Source organism: Osmia bicornis, chromosome 15 (genome assembly GCF_907164935.1).
Source record: "Osmia bicornis bicornis chromosome 15, iOsmBic2.1, whole genome shotgun sequence".
In the NCBI taxonomy this organism is placed as follows: domain Eukaryota; kingdom Metazoa; phylum Arthropoda; class Insecta; order Hymenoptera; family Megachilidae; genus Osmia; species Osmia bicornis.
The window spans coordinates 1,456,782-1,474,666 of record NC_060230.1 but is presented as its reverse complement, the minus strand read 5'-3'; the positions used below and the strand labels follow the sequence as shown (position 1 = coordinate 1,474,666).

Below are 17,885 nucleotides of genomic sequence, written 5' to 3'. Positions count from 1 at the left end.
GAAAGAAAAAGTTGTATCTTGAAGATTGTGGAAGATCGATAAGCCGATAGCGATATCAGTTCGCGTCTATATCTATACGCGTGTACCGAAAATGCAAGTCCGTTAAAACATTCCATCGATTTCGTTATCGACGTTCTTCACGGTGAAACCCGATATCGCTTGTTCGTTTCGCCTGTAAATAACTTTTCACGGGCTCGAGAGCGTGCTTTCAGGCAGCAAAGAAGGTCGCTACCGTTCGCGGACGAACGAGCGCAGATTTCTTTAGGATCGTCGCTCGGCCTGAACCGGCCCCCTTTTTAAATTCCCCAGAGTGTCTCGGTCCACGCCGCGCCACGCCAGTTGCGCGCATCTTGCACACGCGTGCTTCTTCTTCGTAACTCGCGTGTATATGGCCCGCAGACAGAAAAAACGTAACGGCGATGGGACGAGGAAAAAGAGAGAAGAAAGTACGAGAGCGCGAAGAGGGGAAAAAAATGCAGCCAACAAAAAGGCGTGCACGCGGTCGAGCACAACGACCACGACGACTACGACGAATTCGATTTAAACCAGTTTTTACGAGATCAATTACTAGGTACGCGTTGCCGATCGACGCGTAGAAATTAGCGTGATCCATGACATTTTAGACAGAGCAAGCTGGTGTTTAAAGTTAACCGATTCTTAGCTAAAGGAAGGTACATATACGTGTAGGAAGAAGGAAGACACCGGCGAGACAGCGTTATCCGCGATAAGGAAAAGAGAGGAAGAGGCATAGGCGTGTACGCAGCCATACGTAACGACACCGACGATGAGCATGAGCGCGAGGACGCGGAGAGCGACAACGACAACGACGAGGATGGTGGCGAGGCGAGACGACGCGACTCGACGCGACGCGATGCGACGCGGCACGGCCCGGACTCGCGGACCCTCGCATCCTGTCTATGACAGGATGGCTGATGGCTGGCTGGTTGGTTAGCTGGCCGGCTGGTCGGTCTGTCGGTCGTGTTGGCAGGGCCCTACCCACGGCCGCTGCCGCCGCCGCGCGTACATGTGCCAGTCGCCTCTTCGTGCCGCCGCGTACGTCCTCTTCACCTCCCGTTCCTCCTGCCCCCTTTTACGCTTATTCCTCCACCGTCTCACGGGGGCCAGTTACTCTCCTCTGTCCAGGCTCGACGAGGCATTTTTTCTTCTTCCAGCCGGCCACCGTCGCAGCCGCCGTCGCCGGCGACGTCGCCACGGTATCGAATCGTCTCGCCACGGGGTACGTATGGACGAGCGAGACGGTAAAGAAAGGAAAAAAAAAAGGAACGACACCAACGTAACGGCTAGAGCGTGACGGAGATCGCGATAGAGGAGGAATCGAGTCGAAGAGAGCGACGGAAAGAGAGAAGGCCAGAATAGGGTGGGGCGGCGCTTTCCAATCGCGAAGCGAGGCCCCTCGCGTTCCGACGACGATCGAAAAAGGTGAGACGTGCCGAAGGGGATATAGGCGCGGACAATAAAGCGGACGAGTGAGCGAGGCGGCCTGGGCAGGGAAAGAGAAGGAAAGAGGAGCGCGCGGCCAAAGAATCGGAGGCAGAAGAGGAAAACGCGCGAGAAGGAGTAAGAGAGACGGAGAACGAGGCGAGAACGTGACGAGACGGCGAAGCGGGAACGAAGGGGAATCGAGGGGATCGCGGACGGTCGAGCGACGACGATTTGGCAACGGCTTTTATGGCTTTCGTTGCGATCGACTGGAAACGGCGCGGCCGATGGACGATGCCTCGCCGAGGCTACGCGTCTGGTGTACGTATTTCAGAAACTAGGCCGGCGTATTCTGAAAACGAAGAAAACGTCGGAACGCGCGCGGGAGGGGCGAACGTTCTTTTGGCCCCGCGACATTAGCGGCGCTAATGTCGGTATTAGGGTCACCGGTAGTACAGAGTACAAATCGAGTCCTGTTCGCGATGAGCATTTTACTAACGCCTATCGTCGTCGATTTTTCTAATTACACAAAGCGTTTCTTCTCGTCTGCCTCGAGGCAAGGTTTCAACGCGGTCGATTCGAAGAGAGACCGGAGGAGGCAAAGGTGCGAGAGAAAAATACAGCGTCCAGTTTTTTACCGCTGAACGAGTCGCGCGCGACGAAGAAAAGATCGAACACGACCGATCGAACGGGGAGCATCCGGTTCTTTCGAGCGCCTCGGCCGGATCGGTCGACGGGTGTGCACCAAGAAAATCCAATTCCCGAACCGAAGACGAGAGCGAGAGCGTTCTCGAGGCCTCGTGCATTCAGACGTATCTACCTGCGGGAAACTGTGTGTAACTACCGGCAGACTGGAAGTATTAGGAGGGAGAGAGCTACGGCTGTTCAGAACTGTGAGCGAGAGAGAAAGAGGAAGGGGGGAGGCCGGGAGGAGGGAGAGAGAATAAACTGGGTCAGTGTCGCGGAACTTGAAAACTTCGCTTCCGTAATGCGAGAGCGGCGCTGACTGCTGCCTGGAAGTCGCTTAAACTGCGTTTACGAGTCGGCGGTAGGTAAAACAGAAACACCTCGAGAACTCAAGACCGAGTTATACCTAGTTATGTATACACTTGCCTATATACGTATACAGGGTGTTTAGAACTTGGGCTATGAGTAAAGACGAGAAGAAAATGTGTAACCTAAAGACGGATAGGGCTTTTTTCATCGTCAACGCGACACGATTCTAATCGCTTAGATGGCTACCGAAAGATAGACGAAAAGCGTTTGATATTTTTCTTATTCGTACCACCGATCAAGTTCGTTCGTTCAACTTTGGAATAGTCTGTAGATCGTATACGATCGTATACGATCGTATACGCGTAAACTGGGAAAAGAGAAAGAGGAAGAGGAAGGAGGCAACGAGTTAGAAGACACGTACGAATGTTATGTACAAAGCGAAGCCCGCCGCTCGAACCGGGGCGGGGGTGGGAGGCTCGTTTGTTATACCGGCGTTTCCACTAGCGTATTTCATTGTACACAAGTTTCCTCTCCACGTGCGCGCCGTATTATATCGAAACGTTTCCCGCCACGATTCAATGTCAACCGCTACGCGACGTCGAACGCGCGCAAGCAAACTGGCGAAAGGTCTCGCAAGGTCACGATTCCACGCGTTCGACGCGAGGAGGAGAAAGTTCGTTCGGTCGAATACGATTCGATCGTTGAAAAAGAAGACGAAAAGAAGAAAAAAAAAAAGAGGAGTGGAAAAAAAGCGTGTTGGGTTCGCGGTCGGGATACGATCGAACGTTCGCGTTTTCATTCCCGCGAGTGGCGCGTATCGTTCGTGTTCCGCTTTAATAACCGAGAAACGTTCGACTGACGTTGGGAAAGGGGAGAAGGGACTTGGACGCGCGATCCAAGGGATAAGAGGGAAGGGAAATGCGCGCCCACGTATAAACGCGTATATCGTGCACGTAAGCCTGAAAACACAGTGGCGTTAGCGCTTGTTGACGCAGATAAACCGACGACGGTGTAACGCTATATTTATACTCTTTCCTCGCTCGCGGCTCGTCTCTTATATTTTTTTTTTCTCTCTTACCGCGATGAATTTTTCAAGTCTTTTAACCCCTTAAGCGGTGGTACTCGTATGCCGTATATGCGCGTCGTGACCAAAGTCGATACACGGCTGGAACGACGGATATACACGTTCGCGTTATGAACATTTTCGAAAGCGCCCACGTTTCGTGTGACGACGGTAAAACTCGGATGTGATTTACCGTCGCGTGAAGACGTACCTCAACGGTCTTGGGTGAAACGATTTCGCAAAAAATATCTTACGAGATAGGAGGCGTTTCTCGTACAAGAAATCTATCTGGAGATACGGCGCCCCAATGCCTTATCACTAATTGCCCTAGCGGTCCGTTTTCGATTTCCAACGTTTCTCTTTTATATTAGTGCCGTTCACGAAACGCAACGTTTGGCTTCGATAAAGGACGACGGTTCGATCGCGAGGCTAAAACGTGGGGAGCGGCAAAGCATGGGTTAAAAAAGGGGCGATGAGATCACGACAGTTTCTCTCGTTCGCAACCTTACTTCGCAAGCGGTCGCCGTTAAACGCAGCAGGGTCTAAATAACCTCTGGTATATCGAACCGTGCCAGAGAATCCGCGAGCAGAGGATTCGCGAACCGAAGGTCTCTCGTAACCGCGATCTCGTTTTCTCGTTTGATAGTTAATCGACTTGTTCTTTTTCCTATAGTTTATATTAATTATCGATGTTTGAACGGTATCGATCGAAGCGTAGATCCGACATCCCTCAGCAAAGGCATCGCGTCAGCAGCGAGGTGCGAGGTAGAGCGTAGATCGAGGGAGTCCGAGAGAGGGAGAAGAGGGTGGACGTGGCTAGGGGGTGAAGGCTACGGGAGGGCAGGGAGGCGAGTGGGTGGAGAAGGAGGATAGGGCAAGCCGTTATTTAGCCGGCCGCGCGCGCGTCCCTTCGCGACCCAACTCAGCCACGCCGCCCTTCACTCGCCCTCGAGCGCCGCTGTTCTGCCGCCCCCTCATCGCTCACGCCCGACTCGACCACCGCCGCACCCCGCTCCTCGCTCCTTCCGTTCACCCTACTATCCGACAGCCACCTCTAGCTCTCACACCCTTCGTTCGCCCTTCTCCCTAGCCATCAACCTTCCTCCCTCTTTCTTTCTCCTTTCTCTTTTCTCTTTTTCCCCCCCCTTTCTTTTTTTTTCTAGCCGTCCCTATCTCCGTCCGCTTCTTTCTTTTCCTCGCGTTCGTTATCCGTCTCTGTTCCTATTGGCCACGTCTCATCGGGACACGCGGTGGCTCTTCACGGTCCCTCTTCGTCCCTCGCGTTCGTCCGACGATCGTGCCTTTCGGTCGCACGCGGTCACTTTTTCTTGTTCGATCTCTGTCTGTAGCAGCGCGCGCGTTATACCACGGAAAACCTCGACTCGTTCGTCCACGACCAGGCTCCGTCCGTCGTTCGCCGAAATCCCGTGCTAATTAAAGCCCGCCTCGATGCCCGTCGCCGACCGGGACGACACAGGCGTCGCTCCTCTCTCCCTTCCCCTCTCGTCCACTCTTATCCGTCCGTCCGAATCGCTCTCGCAATCTTTCTCCGTCCCTCCGAGTCTCCTTCTCTTTCCCTTTCTCTTCCTCTTTGTCGACTTTTGCCGGCTCGCCGCGGCGTTCTCTCATTCCGTTCGACTCGATCTCGGCTCGTCTCGCGACGCGGCCGTCGCGTCGGCCGGGTGCACCAAGGAGAAAATTAAGAAGACTTCGAGCTCCTTCGGTCCATTGTGCCGCGTCGCGTAACGGTACTCGCGGCAGACGACCAAGCGTTCTCTTCTTCTTTTTTTTCCCTCTTTCTTCCGTTCCCTCTGCCGTGCCCGGCCCCTCTACGGCCCGCGTAACACAGCCGCGTCCGTGTGTAGGTAGAGGCGTATCGCTAGTCGCGAGGCGCCCGCCAAGATAAACTCGCGCTCCGCCGTTTATCTAGATACATTCCTCGCGGCCGCGGTTCTCTCCACCCATCGAGATCGCGCGGTTGTCGCTAACGTTGCGCCACGACTACGACGATACGCCGTGGACGGATCGACGATGGCCAGGAATCGCAGATACGCGCGCGCTGGCTCACCAACTTTATCTGCGACGCCACGAGCTTTCTTCCTGTTAGCCAGCCAGCGTTTCGATTAAGCCGGCCTTCGTGGATTTTTCCGCTGGCCTGGCCGGCATTAATTCGCTTTTACCGCTCGCGACCGCCGCGAAGTGTTTCGGTCACTCGGTACTAACAAACATTTCCACGCGAATTTCTCTCTCGGTTCCACCGAAAAACTGGCGCGGCTTATTCACCGTTCCCCTTCACGCTCCGGCGTCGATCTCCCGTCCCCGTCAGTCTGCACACGCTCCCCCTCGGTCTACATTAAACGGGGCTCGACCGTGGAATCGCGTACGAGGCCACTCGTCTTGTTTGCGCCGCTTTATACCTGGCTTCGTTTCTCGCCCACCGGACCCACCTTAATTACTTCGGATCATTTTTGCCGGGAATTATTTACGCTGTTTATCGAACCGTCACGGAGAGCCGTGGCGTCCGAAAGGCAGCCGGCAATCGCGGTAAAAAGACGCTCTCTCGTAGAGGGTTATCCGTCCGCTTCCGCTTCCGCGTTGTCCACCGGGGAAAGGAAAGGAGAGGAGGAGAAATCGTTTCGATTTTGCGTATCGCCTGACTCGAAACTGGGACTGCTGTTTCTTATTTTTCTCGGTATTTTGCGCGTTAATTAAAGGAGCGACAGAAAATTGGGTAGGGGGATAACGAATTCGTGACGCGACGATAGCCGCGGGGCAATCGAATTTCGCGCCCTTCGAATCGACGCGCGTAAGAACCGAGTCCGCCGTGACGAATACCAGCCGGTTCTACCGCGGGTTATTTGCAGCGGCCGGAAAGCGACCTTGCCTACTTTCCGACCTTTCCGAACCATCGACCGTGCTAGAATTCCAAATTAATTCTCGCTATTCGGTCAAATTCGAAACTACTTGCGGATACGCAGCCGGAATGCCACGTGGTGTCTGATCGAGACGATGCAAACGTTTAGATCCAGCAGCAGAATCGTATGGATCGTTGCTCGGTCAACGGTACGTGCAACAACTCCGTACACGCGTATTACATAATTCAAAACTTCTAAAATTAGAACGTCGTAGCGGCGACGAGCTAAGAAGAAGAGATGGAGGAGGAAGAAGAGAAAAAGAAAAACAAAAGAATGTACATACACTCGAGGAAGAGAAGAAGAAGCAGGTCCACGCGATGAGTCTGGCCGGGTTAAATATAACGTCTCTGGAGCACACGACAGGTAGTTGCGCTCGGTAGCCTTATGCAATATATTCGTGCATTCACGAGGAAAAAGGAACAATGACGGCCGCAGACGCGTAAGCATTCGGCGTAACTGGAAAACGCGCAGCGACCGGATGAAAAGAAAGAGAAACGAAGAGGTAGAAGACAGACAAAGAGAACGAGTCGTCCGTACGACGATTACGTAACACACAGCCCGAGTGTCCTTCTCGATTTATATTGGGGTGCGTCCTTCCTTCCTTCCTTCCTTCCTCGCAGCCGTTCGAATCGCCGTCGCGTTTGTCTTCGCGTTTAAATCGCTCCCGATAGACCGTTCGCGAACGCCAGCCAACCAACACCGTTCGCACCATCGATTTCACCGTAAATTTCTTCGGGACTAATTTAAAACACCTTGAGATACTCCGAGCCGATACGCGACGGTATCTCAACCCCTTTTACGTAATACTTATTTTCTGAATTGATAGTTGAAGTAATTAATTGAAGTGTTAACCGAATCGAATACTCTTGAAAATATGAGGAAAAGCTAGCGTTGGTCGAGCATAAAAATGGCCAACTGCGAATAGAGGAAGATAGATTTGCAGCGACTAAAAGGGAAGCGCGTGAAGCGGAAATCCATTCTGGAACGGCAGGGCACGTCGTAGGGAAGAAATTCGCGCGGAGCTCGCCGAAACGAGGCGGTAGCAGGTGCGCCCGTTAAGTCGACGACGACGACGAGGACGACGTTGAAGAGGAGGAGAACGAAGGTAGAAGCACGCAGTATCGGGTGTTTCTTGGAAGGATCGAAGGGCGAGAGGGATGGAGAAGTAGGGAGGAGGGACGACCGGACGGTCTTCTAGCAACGACTTTGCGGAGCTGGCCGACCTAGCCAACTTAGCTAACCCGAGGATCGCCGTTAATTATTCGAGATTATAGGGAAAATCCTGCAATAAAAAGTTTTTCCAGCAGCGGCTAGGCTTGGTTGGCGACGTCGATGGCGGGCAACGGTGGCCAGCCAGCGACAAACAACCGCTTCTATACGTCGCGACTATGCGGGCACGGATCGATCGAGGGCCCCCAGTCCCTTCTCGCGAATACCATGGCCGAGAGCAGAGAAGACCGCCTTTAAATTTCACGCCAGAGAAACGGCCAACCACGTACACGCTCTCCTTTAGGGCCACGCTCTTTCCACTATACTACGATAATTTCACCTGCATGCGAAAACGTTATGTTCCCCCATAGATTTCCCTCCGAATTGAAAACATCTCCGCGCTCGAAATGCTCTTAATAATCATGTATTCTTGGAAAAAGCTCGGTACTATATACGCGTATATTTAGGTCTCTCCTTTGTCTCCGATCGGCCGGCTCGAACGAACAGGAATGGCTTGTCTTTCTGCGCTTGGTTGTGTATCGGCATTGTCGATTTGAACAACGGCTCGAGTCGCGGAACGGGGAATTCCCGGGAGAACGATTCGAATTACGTCATACCAGTTTCCTTTTCCGGACTATAAGCGAGCGAATCGAGCGTCTACGAATCCCTTCGAATGCTCCATTCAACTTTTAAGGCAATTTCAAAGCGATGCCAATTGTTCGATACGCGTTAATAAACTCCTCCTATGAGTAATACGAGTTTCTTTTTTATTGGCTTGAAAGATGTAAACCTAATTTCTATTACTTTATAAGTGTTTCCAGAAAAAATTCCTAATTCAAGTTTCCCATATGATCCCTCTTTAAGCCAGTCTTATACGCGACTGTTGCGATTCGTTCAATGATTTTGACAGAGAGTCGGTCGGAAGAGCAATAGGTGATCGAATGCCGCGGTTTCAAGTGGGCGACGCAGCGTTGGCGTGTCCAGCTCCTAATTCCTCGGAGCCGACCACGGTCTCGGCTTGTTTTTTCTACCGAGTGACCTTTACATTCCTAATCGTGACCACGCGAATTCTTGCCGCGTCCTTTCGGCGTACCTGCCGACGACGAAACGGCGTGTGGCCGCGCCATTTGCAGCGCGCATGCCTTCTGGCCATCGCATCGGTGCTCTCTCGGTTCGTGAGAGCCTGCAGCCTCTGACGGGAAGGGCACGATCGGAAAATTAACGACCCCTCGAGCGTTAACTCCCGACTCCGAGGTCGGTTCTCGGTCCGCTCGTTCGTTAAGTCCCTCCTCGAGTTCTCGCGACTCACGCCGCGTTTTCAGCTATCGCCCTCTCCTCTACCCCGTGCTGCCCAACCTTTCCCCCTCACCTAGCTTCGTCTCGGTTCGCTTCACCTCGCCGCACCCCTCCGCGTCGGCTTCCTCTGCCCTTCTCCGCACCTCTCTCCTCTCCGCTCCTTTCCTTTCCTTTCCTTTCCTTTCCTTTCCCCCTAACCATCACCACCGGCTTTACCCCTCGAGCTACGAATCGGAGATTGGCGGAGAGACCGGTCGATTATCTATAATCGATAGGAACTACCGGTGTATCGCCGCGGTGCGTAACGCGTCGTTGGATACCACGGACTGACGCTCGAACGCGTACAACCAGCTTATTTTATTTTATATATATATATATATATATATATATATATATAATTACGGGAGAAAGTTTCTAGGTTTGTCACCAAAAGAGGGTTGAAAGAGCTCGACAATGATCCTCGAATCCGTCGGTGTTCTATTACGATTACTTCGTAGAGTCTAGTTTCTCTTTGGTTGGAAGGAAAAGATGAAAAGCGGCGATCGAAGGGATCGAGAACGTTCAGGTTAGGTTCGGGTTCGGGTTCGGGTTCGGTTCGTTACTGCTCCGTTTTAATTCGACCAGCTTGCCGCCCTCCAATTTCCTCCGCGAGCAGGTAGCTCGGAGGTGCCGACGAAAATCGATGCCAGAGCCCTGGAGATTTTCACGAAAACGCACGAGTCACCTCCTGCTATCCCAAGCTTGGATGAGTAAATGAAAATGGAGGATCGCGTCGCGTACGCCGCGTGAAAGATGTTGATCGATGCCGATACAGGGCTCGTACGGAAATTGCGAACGCTCCGTCGAAGAAAGCGCTCCGCTTTTCACGGCTGGTTCGCAAAGGGCGAGATTAAACGAGAGACGGACGCGAGTAACGAGAACGCGAAAGAAGTTCGACGCTTACGAAGAGAAGCAATCGTTCACCTGGCTTTTTTTTCTTTTTCTTATTTTCACGTGCGAACGCGAGCCATCGCGGCAGGGTTCTTTCGAAATTTAATCGCAGCCATTGTCGCGTCTAATTCGTCGGAGGAAGCAGGTATCTCGCGGCAATAATTCGTCCCACCAACCACCTGCTCAGCCGCAGGCTACGCACAGCAACTGCTATGAACGAATAAAGAGGCTAATTTGCCTCGTGGAAAGCGAGCCGATATTTCCATTCGCATCCGAAAGCAGAATTTTTCCACGTTCGTTAAGGCGCCTCGATTAACGATAACGCGATACAAAGTGTGTAATAGGTCGAGCGCGTAAGCGTTGGAAATTGCCGCGAACCGGTGGTACGTTATTGCGTACCGCTGAATCATCGGATATGCCACGCATTTTTATGCAATTATTTCATTCTAAAACTGTAAATGTCGTAGGTCGCAAATGTCACTGTCACGATCACTGTCTCATTCGAAAAGCTTCGAAAGAGAGAACGTTCAATTAAACATATATATATTTTTTCATTTTTATCATCACCCTGCTTTCCAAAACCGAACTTGATCCCATCCCTAGCTGACGTACGTATCTTGTCCGAGGAGGCAAAGGTCGGGACAAAAGAACCAGTCGAGACCCGGTACCGCGAGCGTTTATCGTTCTCTGACGCAATAGCGTCGAGCCACGGTTTCGATCCTCGATCTTTCGCGATCTCGCTTGCAAAAGCCTAATTTGCAGGCCGTTAAAAGGCTGAATAACCTCCTCGCGCTCGCTGGAGCCTGATATTCGTATATGCGCGGCGCACGGCTGTCGAGCGTTTTTTACGCAGCAGAGAGTAGCGTAGGAAGGTGAGGCGAGGTGATCATCCATTCTATGATTATTGCGCGAGCTGGCTGCCTTCCGGAAACTATCTTTCGCATCCTCCCTCCATTCATAAACTCTTTCTCCGTCGTAATGGAATAGCCGACGTCGACGGCGGCTGCATAAACCTCAACCCCTTGTTACCCCTCACGCGACAGTCTACGCGAAACTAAATCCTACCTGTTAAATATACGAGCTCGCGAGTCGACTGGAAAACGCTTCTTCACCTTGCGAAAACCTTCGCCCGGTTCAACTCGATTATCGTCCATCCGTCCGGCGAGTTTGCGGCATAGACGGCCGGGATATTAGGGAAACAGAAATTGCACGGAGCTGGTTCCGCGCTTCTCCACGTGCCCGTACGTGTGTATATACATATACGTAGCGTTCGCTATTTATGTAGGTGGTGTCGCGTACCGTACACGCAGCAACGCTTACATAAATAGTGCGAGGAAAGAGCGAGACGGTCGAAAGGGGAACGGAGAAGGTAGAGGCGGATAAAGAAGCTCGCACGTAGAGGAGAAATTCGCGATGCGCGACCACGTTGGACGTCGTCACTGGCGGCGGATCCTCGAAAGGGCAGAGGTGAAGCTTCGAGCGGTACGCAAAACCGCTTCGCCTTGCGAAACCGCGACATTCGATGTCCGCTCTACCGATACTTTTTTTTTTTTTTTTTGGTTAAGAGTAAAGGGGAATAGGCTACCCTAAATAATTCTTTTCCTCGCGAAATAGGCCGCGCCTTTTAAAGAACCTTTCGATGTCGTTCAGCGACGTGACTGGATTTCGCGTGATCGAAGTTTGGTATTCGGTGATTTGAATAGGCCGCGAAGAGGGTCGGGTCTGGTGAATTAAAGACGCGGAGCGTGTTCACCGCGTAGGTAGGTAGGTAGCCTGGAGGCCAATCGGGTCGAATTAACAGCGCGCAAAATAAGGAAAGGGAGGAGTTCGGCTATCCTCGGTAATAAATTCGAAAGAAATCCCGTTTATTCGCGGCGATTGGCTCGACCGTGAACAACGGCAGGCTCGATAAAAAGCGTTGAACGCGACCGTCGACTAATTGCTTCGAAAAAGCGACGACCGTGCGATATGGAGAGAGGAAGTGGGAACCAGCTCGATCGCCGCCACGATGGAACGAACGATTTCGTATACACGCGCGTCACAGTTTTGTAACTGTTACAGAACTGAGAGAGAGGAGGTCGCAAATATTGTCGAACCTCGAGAGGAAAACGTTGCACCCTCTGAAACAGTGAAAGCCTCGCTTGTTTCCAATCATCGACGACTAGGCCGAACCTAGTCCGACCAATTTGCGGTTTTTCGGTTCGACTAAGTCACGAACGCGGACGAAAAAATTATAACGGCAAATCGCGATGCTTGATACGTGTATCGTAGAATTTAGCGTCGCGTGAAAATATTGCTTAATATTCGGTTATCGAGCGGTCGCCGACCGGCTGGTCAGAAAATGCAGCGTTGCGTTCTGACCGCGATTCTGATCGCGGCCGAAGCGAAGCGGCGTTAATGCGGCTTTGGGCATCTCGCCCTCCCTCCTCCTTCTCTCCGCCTCTTTCCCTCGACCCAAGTTTTTTTCCTCTCTTTTGCATGCGCCTCGCGCGGCCTTCGAGAGATCTCTCCTCCACGGGCAACGGAACGAGACGGACGGAGAGGGAACGAGAGCGGAGAGAAAAAGATATAGAGAAAAAGAGGCCGGAGAGCCCCTGAGCTTCTGGCCTGGACGGTGAGCGAGGTAAAAATCGCGAGAGCCGTCAATTAGGAACGCTGCTCCGCAGCCCGTTCCCTTCACGAACAAAGACCGACTCGACTCGACTCTTTCGCCGCGAGTCGCGGTCGCTCTCGCGTTCGCGCCAACCAGCACGATCTTTCCTCTTCTTCGGTGCACCGGAGAAGACGTCGAAGGAGATATCAGGCCGGGTAAACGACGGAATTCGAGCGAGCTCGACGGACAGACGGTCGTTTGTCGATGCTAAATTACTACGACTGGGTCAGCTTATGACAACCTTCTATAAGGAAAATAGGAATCCCCAGATCAAGAAACTCACCTTTCAGTGCTGACGTATGATTGGTCGAAGCGGTCGCGTCTACTACATACACGGTTTCCTCGTCGAGCGGCTCGGTTCGCCTATGGGGATCCCCCCAAATGGAGGGGATAGCGATGTTGCACTTATCCAAGCATTCTTTCGTTGCATTTATCCAGGTTTTACTGTATTTAGACTAGTGTAAAACTAGGAGATTAATCGATGTGCGCGTAGCGCGTCCTCTTGCCCCTCCGTCGTCCCGCGAGACTTCTTGCGAGCGGTGCACAGTACAACGCCTCGTAACTCTCTACGAGTCGTAAGTCGAATTCATTGTTTATCTGGCACATTGATGGCGTAATGAACGTGACAGGATATCGGCGCGCGTTGTATCGGGAATCGTAAATATTCCTCGAACGGAAAAGATATTCGTCGTTCGTTTCAGTTTCAAACGGTCTCCGCGTATTTCTTTCTGCTCGTTTTCGATTCGTCAACGATCGATATACCGTGGCAACGTTTGAGTCGGTAATAATCGCGGAATCTATCGAGCGTAATTATACCTTGTACCGGTGGATTTACGTTATCGGAAATAATGAACGCGTGTTTCAGGGGACGATTAATTTTAACGCGCGACTAATTAACACGCAACACGGTGAATCAGCCGGCACTGGAACAAGCCGCGAACGGTGTAACGTCACCGATTTTCCACCTAATTACCTTTCGTTCGGTGATCGAAAGTTTGCGAGATAAACGCGGAAACGGGTCTAGCAGAGGGGGGAAAAAAAAGTAAAAGAGAAGCGTCGTGTTACTTGGAACCATGATATTACTCGAGCTCGCTTTTACCCGCGATTCGAAGAAAGTCGAGGTTCCAGAAGATTTCACCACCGTTTCTCGAGATTGCGTGTCACCGACGAGTTGCACGATCTCGCTGAAAAGCATTCTGACCGGATATCTTTGGACAACTGCGAACGGCCGTGCGCCTCTACCCCTGGCCAGAGGACCCGCACTTCCGGAATAACCGGAAGCTCTCGTCTCGAGACACGGGATGCAGCCTGCCCTTTGTTTCTCCACCTAACCCGGATCGTTTCTCTTTTACTTTGTTTTAGTTTTGCTGAATTTATAAGATATAAATAATTTAGTTTTTCGCGGTCAGGCGGCTGTTTTAACAGTGTGCGCGATGTCAGGTCACTCGTGTATATAAATAAATAAAATATTCTTTCCCCGTTTCGTCGTCGAGGTAGCATCTTTTGGCCCGTGAAAGTTGTATCTACGGTCACCGGCCACCGGCGACGCACGAAAAGCGTATAAAAATCCACTTTTAAGATAGCGCTCGACAGGTTTTTCTCGATACAGCGGCTGGTTGAGGCGCGCGCGTAACGGGTAACCCGATAACTTATAGCGACGTACGAAGGGCAGCTGGTATAAAGTTCCTCTCCGTGTTCACGTACATATTGACGCGCGTGCACGCAGCCATAGCCGCCTGCCTGCTCCCCATATGCCCCCGTAACGAGGAACGCGCGTCCAGACGGAAGAGCGCTCAAATTTCCCGCGTGAACGAAGCGCACCGAGATGCCCCGATACCCTGATACCGTCAGACACTCTCCCTTCTCTTTTCTTTTTTTACCTTCGGGTTTGCTTCGTTCGCAGGTATTAGGTAATACTACAGTTTCGCTTCGGAAATTTATATTGAAAATTACAATTTAACCAGTTAACTGTGGTCGACGTAAAATAAAAAATTACCATTGATTATAAAAACTCGAAATTCCAATGAGGTGAAATCAGAGATTTTCGAAAATCGGATGAAATTTCTTGCCATATGGCGGATGCCTACGGTCAGTCGCCATCTTTGCCCGGAACTCACCCCGGCACGAGTTTTCTTTCGCTCGTTTTTCTAACGGAGGCCAGGCCCTGGCAGGCAGCGGCGAGTCGCCACGAGATTACGGGCTCGCTTTTAAGGCCGCCTGCTGCGAATCCGAAAGAGGCCAACGCGACGAAACGCGTCTCGGAGATAAACGCGAAGAAACCCTACGGACGAATGCCAGCGGGATTTATCGTTTCGGCAAAAAATGAGAATGCCAACCTGCCAATCAACGTGTGCAGTTATTTGCAGCCCTTAAACCGATCGCGAGGTATCATTATCCTTCTCCTTCGCGTCCTTTCCTTCTCGGCTCGCGATTATTCGCGTTTGGTCAGGGAACAAAAATCTGTCCCGGGAGTATTTTCGAGCGATTCCCTATTCTTCTCGCGAGTCGCTCTTATTTAGTCGAGGTGCACGTCGATGTTACGTGGACTTTTTTCGTTAAGCAGGAGTCGGCACCGTTCGCCCTTGGTGGGGAATTATGAAAAAAAAAAAAAAAAAAAAAATGAAAGGTACCTGTCCTTGGCCCACCGTATATGTTTAATGCCAGTCTAGACACACTATTTTCCTCATTCGCAAGAGCGCGAGTCATCGATTAAAACTCCCCATCAGGCACGATTACCATCTTTATCTATAAACCGGTGGGACACTTATTTCATGGAAACAGGGGGACGGATATACAAGATGGAACGGGTGTGGCAATTGCGAGGGAATTTTCGAATTCGACCCTCGGCCAAGGTAATCCCTTAACTGTTCCGCGTCATTGCCTCGCAACGTACTGTTAAGCCGTTACAACGACGAAGGGAAACGGCTGCTAGAGCGTCGGTAACTTTTAATTCAATTCCGTTAGCCGCGACGCGATTCGAACCGACGCGATACGACGCGACGCGACGCGACGCTTCGGTTCGACCAGCAGCGTTCTACAACGCTGCCAGCACGGACGAGAAAATCACCGCGATTACACACCGTGACCGTTACCATTATACCGTCGACGAATGCCATTTATTAAGGCAATGCGAAGCAGCGTAGCCACCGGTTGGATTAAGCGAATTGCCAAGTGTTAAGGCGCATTATATGCTCGGCCAATTATATCTGAAATTCTGATCTTCCTCCAGCTACAACATTGTATCGGTGTTGCTTCTTTTATCCTACCACTTTATTCTCCTTTTTCCTTTCTCTCCCTTGCCCTTTTATTCTCTGCTTCTCTCTCGTTCGTTGCTCGTTTGTATCGCTGGCGCACGCGGGAATTTTATAACTTCATCGAATCAGAGGTAACATGCCGCGCATAGCGCTTCGACGTAACGATTAACCCGGGGATAATCATAGTGATTATTCCCGAGGATGAGAATTAAGGCACGGTTAAGAGGGACGAAATCGATGTTGTATACGTTTTAAAGGACCCCGCGTTTCTCCAAGTCCGATTTCAACGCGACCGATTCCACTTCTATATTAACCCCTGACGCTTCGATTTATCCTTAAAATTAGCTCCACCTTACTTATTCGTTAAATCCACCTCATCATCCTTTACTCTCCATTCATACTTTAACTCAATTATAAAGAATCTGAATAGGAGAGCAGGATACAATAGAACACGGAGGATGGTAAACACCGAAAACGTGTTTCACTTTGACGTCATCGAGTGAGAACTGAGGATGACACCTTTGAGATAGCTTCTCCGTCAAGCTGCTCGTATTCCGAGAATTTAATATCGATCTTGGTATAGCCGAATTAAATATTTCCACGGAAGCGAAACAAATTCGTCGCGACGACAGCGAGGTGGAAAGGCGAGGTGGATGGAGGAGAATAAACGGGCCAGAGGCACGATTTTAGCCCTGTCGTTAGGGTTGTCGGAGGGGTTGGGTGCCGAGCAGGGGGGTTCCTGAACGAAACGGGCTTCGAGGCAGCGCGTTTGGTCGAAAATCCAAGTACCGGCGGCGCCATTTCCGTGAACGAGCCCGTAATAATCGGCGCGAGATCGCTCGTGCAAACAGAGGGGGGTAGTCTTTAGCCTGGACGTGTATCCGTTAGCCTTTCCGCGCGTATATGCGAGCCCGGTCTACCCTGGCGAGAAAGAGGGTCGCGCGAGTAGAGGAAAATGGAAACGGGGGTGACGAGCGGGGAGGGCGGAATGAAAGGGAGCGACGGGACGGCCAGGCGGCTTTGCCTTCCATCGCTTTTCCCGTTACTTCGGCTAAAGTCGTACCTAACTTATCTACGCTTAAAGCCGCCCCTTCGACGTCCCTTTCGTGGCCGCCTGCTGCGAGCACGAAAATGACGTCGCCGTGTCGCGACGGGATCATCGGCGACCAACGACAACCCCCGCGCTACCTTCCCTTCCCTTCCAATAACACGCTGGCCAACTTGCCAACCATTTTGCCACGCCGCAAAAGTCGAAGGAAACGCGCAAAGTATCGTAATTATATTGTTAAGCGTAATAATCCAGCTGTCTGTACCGTTCGAAGATAGGGGTAATTCTTTTTCTCTCTCCTATCATCGGATGGCTTCTATGCCACATGGGCCAATTAAATGGGAAATGGGATGTGGGATATACAAGCTGATATTTGTTTCGAATATTGCAAAAGTAGCTCGCGCTCTCACACACTGCCGCCTAGAGTTTTGGTAATAAACCCTAGCCCCGCTCTCCCCTACACCTTTTCTCGTATTTTTCGTAAGAAGAAGGGGACAACGATTAGCTTGAGTCAAAGTTTTCCAAGGACAGAGGGTTGTTCCGTTAGGTCGGGATACAGAACGCGAGGTTCGCGATTTTCCCCGAACGGTGGTGCGTAGAAAGCCGCAGGTAGACGAAGCTACCTAAAGGAGAAACGAGGCAGGATCGAGGAAGAGAAGGATCGCGCGGGGCACGTACATGGACACAATGCCAGTCTCTGCAGGAGGACGCGCCGATAACACGTACCGTCATTTCCTCGGCCCAGGTATCCGGATAATTTAGAATAAGAGAGCGGACCCGACATAGCGCGGCTTGCGTCCCTCTATCCTCCCTTTTCCCTTACCTATCTCTTTCTCTCGCGGAGAGCTAGGTTCTTTGGCGGAGCCCTCGGTCTCCGAGTTGCTCGAGCCGAAGCGTCCTCGTTGGGGCGTGCCTTTAATAATGACGTAAAAAAGAAGAGAAGACGCGGCAATAAAGGAGAGACCTAGGCGAGGGTGTATCCCCGGCACAGCTGTCTCGCAGATTAACCCAACGACTCGCGGAGAAGGAGCGACCGGGTGAGTCGAAGGGAGGAGGCACGTTACAAGAGCCAAGAGAGAGA

At 51.7% G+C, this 17,885-nt stretch overlaps 1 protein-coding gene across 8 annotated transcripts in view; it reads right to left on the bottom strand.

Annotated features, from left to right (window-relative positions):
- The window catches only part of LOC114872955 (dynein regulatory complex subunit 7), an 80,433-nt gene that overhangs the window by 44,714 nt on the left and 17,834 nt on the right, over positions 1-17,885 (bottom strand). The window contains exon 1 of one of the 8 annotated variants that reach the window (XM_046288904.1): positions 2,079-5,408. The exons of the other annotated variants lie outside the window; for them this stretch is intronic. Coding sequence (XP_046144860.1) covers positions 2,079-2,246 — 168 coding nt within the window. The 5' untranslated portion in view covers positions 2,247-5,408. Of the gene's footprint in view, positions 1-2,078; positions 5,409-17,885 lie in introns of those variants that run through there. 8 annotated transcript variants of the gene reach the window in all.